This window comes from Chanos chanos, chromosome 7 (genome assembly GCF_902362185.1).
Source record: "Chanos chanos chromosome 7, fChaCha1.1, whole genome shotgun sequence".
Taxonomy (NCBI): Eukaryota; Metazoa; Chordata; class Actinopteri; order Gonorynchiformes; family Chanidae; genus Chanos; species Chanos chanos.
In genome coordinates, this window is record NC_044501.1 from 38,070,490 (window position 1) to 38,080,632 (window position 10,143).

At 43.8% G+C, this 10,143-nt stretch overlaps 1 protein-coding gene across 1 annotated transcript in view; it reads right to left on the bottom strand.

Annotated features, from left to right (window-relative positions):
- Window positions 1–9,170, bottom strand: part of slc7a8a (solute carrier family 7 member 8a) — an 18,756-nt gene extending 9,586 nt beyond the window's left edge. Inside the window, exons 1-3 of the mRNA XM_030779752.1 lie at window positions 8,874–9,170; window positions 3,016–3,220; window positions 1,653–1,804 (exon numbers count right to left, since the gene is read on the bottom strand). Coding sequence (XP_030635612.1) covers window positions 1,653–1,804; window positions 3,016–3,220; window positions 8,874–9,015 — 499 coding nt within the window. The 5' untranslated portion in view covers window positions 9,016–9,170. The remainder of the gene's footprint in view (window positions 1–1,652; window positions 1,805–3,015; window positions 3,221–8,873) is intronic.
- Between the last annotated feature and the right edge of the window lie 973 nt (window positions 9,171–10,143).

Genomic DNA, 10,143 nt, shown 5'->3' on the forward strand with positions numbered 1-10,143 from the left:
GCCCTAAGGCATTCTGAATTCCTGATATTACAGCACTGGAAAAAAAAAAAAAAAAAAAAAAGAATGCTGTCTTAGCCAATCAGAAACATGGCACTTTCAAACCTTCAACTCAAACAATGATTGACAGCAGAGTTGCAGTTGCTTGAGCAAATAAGATGTAAGGGAGACATTTCCTCACTGAAACTAGGCACAAACAGCAGACAGACTAATTAGACAACCTGGTAACAGAGAACCAACAGGTTTAAACATGATGAGCACACATTTAGGATCAAAACAAGGTCTGGTGAAAACAAATCTGTTGCTATCCGTGACCTCCGCAAAAAAAAAAAAAAAAAAACGAAAAATTTCTAAATATCTGACTGACGACGCAAAAATATTCTACTACTGGGGTGAGGGACTGAAATTTGAAAGTTTGAGGGAACATTTGAAGGAATAGATACAAATAAATATTAGACGTCGGACGTTGTTATGTTCTGAATGCAGCCTTCACACCTTCCTCTCTCTCTCGCTCTCTCTCTCTCTCGCTCTCTCTCTGTGTCTCTGTTTTTCTGTCTATGCACAGCTCGCAGTATTTGTGGCATGTACGTGAAAGTTTGCGTAGGGGTCAAACTTGAGGCCTTTGTCAAATTCGTGCAAAGCCATCGTTCTGTCGCATGTTCGCACGTCCAATCCTTACCGTCTCCCTCTCTCTCTCTTGCTCTCTTTCCCAAACCTTCTCTCTCTTTCTCACAAACTCTCTCTGTCTTTCTTGCTCTCTTTCACCCCTGCCCCTTCGTGATTCATGCGTTCGTCCCTCTTTTGTCTTGGCGATCCCCATCTATCCGTTCCTCTCTTTCACCAAAGCCCCTCTTTCTTCTCTACACTCTGCTACAACTCAGCCTAAAGCAGCAGATTCAGAACCGTCGTCTTGGAAACCCAGGCTGTCAATACAACACAGGTATACCGGGTCAGAGGCAATGTTTGCAAGTCACATGCCGTGTTGACGACCAGAGAATTACGAACAGATGTGAAAAGGAGGTTCGGTCAGCGTTTACATAACACTATCTGCCTTCTCTGCTTTTCAAGACCAGGCAGAAAACAGAGGTAAATAAGTAATACTGAAGTACTGATTAAAATACAGTCAGTCACATGAACTACCTTATGTAAGTCTAAAAAAAAAAAAAAGAAAAAAAAAGTCAAGTAAATGAGGTTTGGCTTGTGAGATCTTATAACCTTGAGACAAGAGTGTGTCCCAACAGATTTTGTGTGTCCCAACAGAGTCTCCTAAGAGTTTCCTAAGACCAAATGAGAAACTACCGTGGAATTACCCAAACAACATAAGATGACAATTTTCCCCCAAAAAAACAACCACACGCTCCTCCTTTTACATGTGTTTATGGTTTAGCATTTAGCCTCTAACTGCCTGTTACTCTCTCTCCCTCCTTCTCATCAGTCTCTAAGTTGCTGCAGTGCGAACATGCGAAAAAGGGGGTACTTTCTCCAACAGTTCTAAGAACTATGGAAAAGTTCCTCCGAACTGCTCCTTATGAACTGCTGCTCTCTGTTTTTCTTTCTCTCTATCCTTCCGTCTTTGTCTTTATCACCCATCTCTCATCTCTCTCTCTCTCTCTCTCTCTCTCTCTCTCTTTTCGTTTCTCTTTTCCCGTACTCACACAGGCAGATCGCTGCGAGCAGTCGGAGGCCAGTCTCTGGGGGGAAGCAGGTGGGAAAGAGGGGCTGCAGGACATAGTTGGAGAACGTAAGAGCGATGACCGCCTGGTTCGTGGGGTAGATCACCAGCACTGCGATCCACAGCCGTAGAAACCTACAAAAGAGATTCGTAAGCGAAGCAGTGAGTTAGACACACAGAAACACGCAGAAAAGGAAGGCTCTTAATGCTTATTGTATTGCGGTTGTGTAGAAACCCCTTTTGTTTAATGTCCCTGTGTTCACAAACAAAACAGGCCAGCAAAATGGGGGAAAAGGCTCCAAGAAAGTACTTGAAGATACTAAATATAGTCCCCCCCCCCTTCTAGAACCTCACACAAACACATATGTACACACTCATTCCACAGATGGCAGAGGTCCTCAGAGCTTACTTGCCAACAACAAAAACTCAAACCACATTTTTGAGTTATGTAAGTGTAGGTAAACTAACTCTGACCACACTGAAGTGAAAAACACAAACACGCTTTAAGAGAGCGCAGAAAAATATCAACCGACTCCATAAACCGAGAGGGCCCGAGACGCGAATGCTTCTTCCACTCGCCATGTGTGAACAGCGTGTGACTTGAAATGACCTCTCGGCAAGCTAGCATGTATAAAACTTGGTGACGGCTAATTCACGGAGGGGGTTTTAGGAGCTTAGCGAGAGACTAACGGCAAGGGAGAGTGAGCTCATGGCAGGTGAAAATAGCTGTGATTTAGCTGAGGGAAAATGCCTTCTACAAAATTCTTCACGAGCTTACCGAGGCAACCTGTGCACCCCACCACATTCAACTCATCAACCTTCCAGAAACTTCTAAAGAAACCAGCGGCAACCTCCCTGGAGGGTGAATTCTCTTCTTTTAAAACAGAATTACTATAACTCTTTTTTATTAAAAAAAACAACAACGAATAATGCTCCAACACACGACGTTACTGCTAAAAGGTTTCTCACCCGCCATCAGCAGGTTTTGTTGTTGTGGCGCAATAATTCTATAGGCTCAACAGCCCTGAGTCTTACTCCTCAGACAGATTCACTCTGTGATCACTCGGACACTGGTCACTTGACAAGAACCATGAAGTAAAACAAAAAAAACCCCAAACTTACAAACTTTACAAAGTAATATATTTGGGAGAGAAAAAAAAAGAAAGTTAGACAAAATTAAACCACATAAACTCGACACATTCACATCCCTTCTCACAATGTTTAACTCAGGATGGTTGGTACAATTTAAGAAAACCAAAAGAACAAAAAAAAGGGCTGGTGGGGGGGGGGGGGGGGGCTGTTTCATCTTGTTGGCTTTGTTTCTGTGTAACAGTTATGAATCTTACCCAGCCAGTCCACCAAAGATGTCCTTGACATAGGAATAGTCCCCTCCGGATTTGGGGATGGTGACACCCAGCTCGGCATAGCAGAGGGCACCAATGGCAGTGATGAGCCCCGTAATGATCCAAACAATCAGCGCCAAGCCCACTGAGCTCGCGTTCTCCAGTACACCTTTTGGACTCACAAAGATCCCGGAACCAATGATGTTACCTGGGAAACAGAGAAAAGGGGGAGGGAACCGTTAATGGTGTGACTCTTTCACTGCGAAAAGGGGACCATTTACGGCGCGACACGTACGATAGTAATAACAGGGAAACCATCCTGTTTTTAGTGTGAGCAACGGCTGCGTGAAAGTTTGTTGTTAAAACACAAAACAGGGAGGTGCAAAGAGGCACAGGAAAGGATGTGTGGGGAACAAAAAAAAACAGGAGAGGACAGAGAGAGAGAGAGAGAAAAAAAAACCCCAGAGTGGGCGGAGACATCTCAGGAGATGAGAGAAATAGAGCCGACAGAGTTGAAGAATAATCTGCTGACTCAGTCTCGTGGATGAGCAGACAGGGAAAAGGGTCATTGAGTGCAGTTATGGTGCATGTGTGTGTGTGTGTGTGTGTCTCTGTAGGTGACAGAGAGAGAAAGAGAGAGAGAGGGGGAGAGGGAGGGAGAGAGAAGAGGGGGGAGGGAGGGTGAGAGAGAGAGAGAGAGAGAGAGATGAGTGTATGTGCGTGCGTGTGTGTGTGTGTGTGTGTGTGTGATGTATTGCTATCTTTCTGGGGACCGGTCCCCAGTAAGATAGCACAAGCTGGAAAAGTGCCTGGTGGGGACCAAACTGCTGGTCCCCACTAGGAGAACAATATTTTTTCTAAACTATATTGTTGTTACTGATAAAACAAAAAATGTCAAAACCTTTCTTTGCTTATGGTTAAGGTGAAGGTTAGGGTTAGGGTTAGGGATATGTTAGTATTCTTTCGCTACAGATATAATGGGAGTCAATGGGAAGTCACAATTCGATAAGAGTACAAACTTCTCTACAAAATCTCTGCAGCTTTCAATGCCATCTTATCACCAGGTGTATGTGTGTGTGTGTGAATTACTCCAAAGGATGGCACCAGCACCCTTATTGACCACTAGACACCCAGGCTGGTTGGAGAAACCCCAAAGAACACAAAGAAACTGAACCAGGAAGCAATAAACCTCATGACAGGAAGCATATGCAACTCGCGCTCGCATCTGATGACAGCTCGCAGACCACAGATCAAAGGTACGACGTCTCAGACGTATTTCTCCTGAGTAATCACTCCCACCCTGTCCCTGAACTTGTCACTCTAAGAAGCAGCAGGGGGCAAAGGTGGCGGATCTTTGCTGTAGAAAGAAGGCACTCCTATAGTTCCATGTGATAGAAATCATCCCAGGACATAAGGGTGACTCCTCTCAAGTTATCAGGTGCAGCTCAAGCTATCTAGTGTGTGAGGCACGTGTCGCTAACGGTAGCGTGCTGTCAAGAAAGACGTGTACAAATGCACATCCCATGTGCCTCCAAGAGTTTTATGGCCGCAGTCATGTCCATCCTATAATCTGATCCCAGTCATGTCAAAATGTGTTGACATATGACCTCTTTCTCTCTGGCTGGCTGATGTATCTGTATGAGTCATTTTGGACCTGTTATTTCAAAACACTTATCTGAGTACGCACTTATCTTGAACACTCAGCGGTTTCTCTCTACGAAACACGCAGTTGCGCAACCTTTTGCGATTAAATGGATCTGGCTGAAGCGAACGGGGGTGGGCACCTCTAGACCGCAGCTGGTTAGTTCTGGTTTGCCTGTGCATGTCCTGTAAGACAAACCAGCTATGTCACAGCTGACTACACAATAACCAGTAAGAGGGGCTGGTTTATACTGGTTCCCATCTCATGATCTCTAAGGGGAACCAGTACAAAAGCAGATGCTCAGCCTCTGCGCACATGCATCTACGCAATGCTGACTACAGTGGAACCCGAAGAGCGCGCGGGTTTCCCGTCTTCCCCGTACGGGGCAAAGCGCCGGAGAACGAGAACTAGAGCAGAACAGCTTTGACATGCAAAATGCAGCCTCTCATTCCAAGGTCTTCCATCTTAGTCCCCTTCAGCCTCCATATTGATCCCTCTGCCCTTTTTATCCCTATCGATCCGACCGTTTTTCACTCGCTTGACCACAAATCAGTGGTAAGGTCCTTCAGAATCGGAGAAGGCGGATGAGGGTCGCGTTTTCCCCTTGGCCGTTATCTTCATCCCCCACAATATTTGTTGGTTCATCGGAAACGGAAGTAAACTCCGACCTCTCCCAGCGTCCCAAACGAATAAAGTCATAAGGATTAGATGAATCCAGTGTAGAGAAACTTGAAGACATGACTGTACACTCTGAGTGGTTTTACATTACTTTATGACTAGAAGGAAACAAATAGCGCTAGACTGTATTAGCTGAAGTGCACGAGAGTTTGTTTTACATTCATATTTCGCTTTGCATAAGCATCTCAAAATACAGTATAAGCATCTCAAAATAAAGTTTCTGAATCCCCATTCAAGTTTTAATCCGTCAAATCTGCCTGACGTAGTGGAAATACCACATTGTCCATCCACTCCTCTAAGTTTCAGTGGCACAGGCAGCTTTCAGTAACTTCTGCATGTTACAATTCTGCTCAATTTGCTTAACTGTTTACACCGAACAATAAGCAAGTGTTCAGTGTAAACAATTAAGCAAATCCTCAGAAAGGAAATAATAAAGCCCTAGGTTGCAATATTAGCCTTCCCCACGAATTTGAATAAAAAACCCCTATGATCAACACTTAGCGGTTAGATTTATCCCTCAGGTTATGGCTTGTATTAATATAATCTGATGATCTGATGAAGTGTTGTTGTAGAGTTTCTTATCAACCAGGTACTTTGCACGGTAGAAAAACAGACTAACGCCGACCTTCCAAAACCTCTAAAACATAAATCCGAATTATGATTAGCCACTTCTGGAAAAAAACCTTTTTTGTTGGATGTCCTCCAAAAAACCCAGTGCCATAATAGCATCAGCCTTGCATTGAGGCTGATGTGCCCTTGGTAACGGAGGTGAAGAATGTCTAAGCTCTGGGGTCTGTGTTCAAGCATAACCAGCAGTCGTGAGCTCTCCTGACTGTAATTACTTTGATTAGCTCTCCCTGTCCTATCCTTTCCTTTCGTTGCATTCCAAAAACACGCCATTGCAGAGCCTCCGATTAGCCCCTGGTGAACCTGCGGGAGGCCTCTCCCACATTCCCCTCTGCCTACCCCAATTACAAACAGTCTGGCTCCGAAAATGATCAGAAACCACGAAACTGACAAGCAAGAGGGCTAAGCCAGAGAAGCGAATGAAACAGGGATCCCTGTTTGGACAAGTGATCACTTCCATGTAACCAGGGGTTGAGTCCGTGCTTTAAAAGAAGAGGTTGATATGTGTGGGAAAGATTTCTGCATTTATTTTAATCACTTTACCAGAACTTCGTTCACACACGGTAGGAACAAAGGAAAATCCACGACCAACGGATCAACTGAGCACGGCAGGATTCTGATAAGACCGTTCACGTGAAGCGCAGGCTACTGAACGTTTGTGAATGAGTGACCTGATCAAGGCCACTAAGTGTTCAGGTGTGAGACAATTACTGCTCATCTCTGGCTTACATTTACAACCTGAGGTATTTCAAAATACTACATGCTTATCACCACAGATCAGTTGATAATGAATGACACTGTTAAAGGCGTAGGCTACAAGGAAGAAAACTTATTTTCACTGGATCGATCTGTCCAATCGTACATCTTTTTTTATTATTATTATTGTTAATCTCTTTCACCCTGCCTTGTGCTTCAAAAACCTCTCTTTCTGTGTTTTCCAAAGCCCACAGGAATCTCTCTGACATGTTCTGCTCGACCTGTTTCCATGGCAACAACCCAACTAAGCATCTCTTTCAAGGTTACTGTTTGACACATGAACCACCTGGCCTTCACTGTGTGTGAAAAGAGTCCCTCAACAATGCATCCTCCCCCGTCAAAGCGTCCACTAAACAATTTAAATATCATATTGGAGCGCTCCTTTGATTACAATATGGCCAAACCTGGAAAAATGGTGATGTTGTGAAATTTCACCATTTTCTACAAACACTACATTGCATACTGTCAATATGCATGTGTCTGTAAAAGCAACAAGTCATCTATCTTGCATGAATATTGTGGTAAGATATGTAAACTCTTCTACGGAACCAAGAGGTGGAAAAAAATATTTTCAAGAGTGGCAGTGTTTCCAAAAAGAATAAGTGGCATTTGGGACAAAAAAAAAGCACTCTTATTTTAATTACGTTGACATTTACGACTGTAACAACTGGACAGTTCACACAATCAGCTTTCAACCCTAGTTACACTAAGTCTCATAGATGCACATGTCCTTTGATGAGGAGAAATAAAACGAACCCCTCCTCAAGGATACTTTTAGGACGTTTACAGTTTTGTAACGATCGTATTTAGAGATGAATCAATGCCACTCACTGGAAGTCTACTCATATCGGCCAACGAAGCCTAGTAAATGCTCATACTTGGTACTTGGCATCGTAATTTACTGATGTACTGTAGACTGTAAACTGACGTAGAGTGACGTAAACTGTAAATTTGAAATTAACAGCAGAACGAGGTTAGGATTCCCTCCTTTGCCTCTCACAGCTCTAAAATAGGTCAGTGCTAGATACGGTTGTCAACAGCGACAGAATTTAGCACAGTTTCTCAAGTTGTTCACAAGAGAAGAAACAGGCATATAATAAGTCTTTATCGAGAGAAAAAACTTTCCCTTACATTTGACCAGCCAAGCCAGACTATATACCAGTTATACCAGTTAGCCAGACTGTTAGTAGCTAGCTACTGGCCTTGTAAAGAGCACTTAAACATTTCTACCTTCCTATGGAATTATTTCCACCCTTGCGGAATTATTAATTTACCATTCTGGCAAAACACTACAAAACAAAATTTCCCTTGAGCAGACCCCCCCTCCCCCAACCCCAATCCCAGTCTGTGCTCAGCATAGACCGATACTTAAGACAAAGTAGCCTACTGTGAATTCACATTGGTCGTAAAAACCGGTACCGGTGCACCTTCAATTCGATTCTAATCATGGGTGACCAATCCTTAATGAAGGAACAGGCCTCTAGAATGCGTTTTCACGAGCTGCTAATCAAATTTTGAGAAACCAGATGAGAACACTCTCAAGCCAATCCATTATCGCATTCATTCACTTAAAAGCTGAATTACAATGAATGACTCTTCACCCACAGCCATACGCATACACAGGGAATGCACGCGGACACTTTCAAATCCCATTCACCACAGTCAAAGCCCATCGTCCTTCTTTACTGACCTGAGATCAGCCATCCTGTGTCACTCAGTCCCTTGAATTTATCAACCCAAACTCCTCATACAAATAGGCCCTACCCGAGAAATAGTATGCTGCAGGAAACGTTATATGTGCAACTCTTGTGGGCCTACCACTAAATGTACTTGACACGAAAATGACTTTCCTGTACTCATATTTAAGCTGGAGTGTGAGGAGTGATAAAGAAACAAGCAAACGAAAAGAAACACTGATTACTCATCCAACGTGACATCTGACCGATAAGACCAAGACGTGGATATGAGATGGAGGGTTACAATATTGGCCTGAACATGGCGAAAATATGTGTTGAAGTGGCACAAACCGTTTTTAATTCCAATATGCTCTGCAGTTATAACAAAAATTATTTTGGATGACGGCGCCCCCTGTATCGCCCTTGTAAAACCACTGTAAGATGCCTAAAATGTCCTCATAAACAGACGGTCTAAGACTTACCGACAATAATTCCACACGCGCTGACGAGACCAATCTCCTTCTTCAACGCCACCCCAGAATTTCCAGAGTCCTTTGCTGACTCTGCCGCGACATCCCCGCTGGATCCCGCTCCATTCCCCCTTTGCCGTGGACCATCCGTCATCTTCTTAATTGAGTCGTTCAATCCTCGTTGTAGCACTTGCCGCTCTGCTTGGTTGTTGTGCTTGCCTGCACCGTGCTATATTGGCAGCTCACAGCAGATTGATAGCGGGACTTAAACTACCTCTCTCTATATTTCCCTTGATAGGTTACCTTACTTGCTTCAGTGAAATTGTAACAATCCCTCGTGCACCGCACGACTTGAGCCTATCTTGAACAGAAGAATAATTTTACAGACTGCAAAAATCATTAAAAAAGCGGTAATTGTATGCAAATACAACAGAATCACCGTCGCACTGACCCTTTGTCTGCGCACAAAGCTCGAATATCAATAACTATACAAAAATAACTATTCCTATACAATTCAGCATAAATCTAAACTATCATATAAATCAACCGAAATATCCGATTGTTCGAATTTTGATAACAGTCAATGTGACCGTTTTGTATTCAAATCACAACCCCTGATAAAACGAAAACTGATCTATGTCCGTTGGCAAAGAGCAGGGAATATCCAGAGTTGTAATTCATATAAGACTGTTTTTTAAAAAATGCCCAAAAGCCTATAAGAGATGCAATAATATGAAAAATATATCCCGTTGACTATCTGTGGATAATGTAGTGTTTATCCTGCTCGGTTTAGAGAGGAAACATCTTTATAGCTTCCTTGTTTCAGGTGAGCGATGAAAAGGCACCCGCATCCTTCAATCGTGAACGAAAATGCTGGCCGGGTCAACCGTTATACCCGGCTGCTGATGGCTTAAAAAACAATGACCTTTCCGAGAGTAATCGTCTGATAGCTTTCGTGCGAACTGATGTATTTAGCCAGTGTGTATGCTCCTCTTCTTATGAGTACAGTTGCGGTGCGCCTCCCCCTTTCCGCAGACCCCCCTCCCCCTCCGCCCTCCATCTCTCATTTGGAACTGTTCGAAGACTTGTTTTCCCCACTCTGTTCCCTCCCTCCCCCAATATACTCGTATTAGGTCAGCTGCTCTGTACGCTCGAGGTATGCAACGTGCGTCTTTCTTTGTCTAGTAACTTTGAGCCGCACCGTCCCTAAGACAAATTTCGCATTAGGATCCGCACCTTCAAGCGCATCCCGTAGGCTCCCTTGTTCATAGGCTACCTTGTG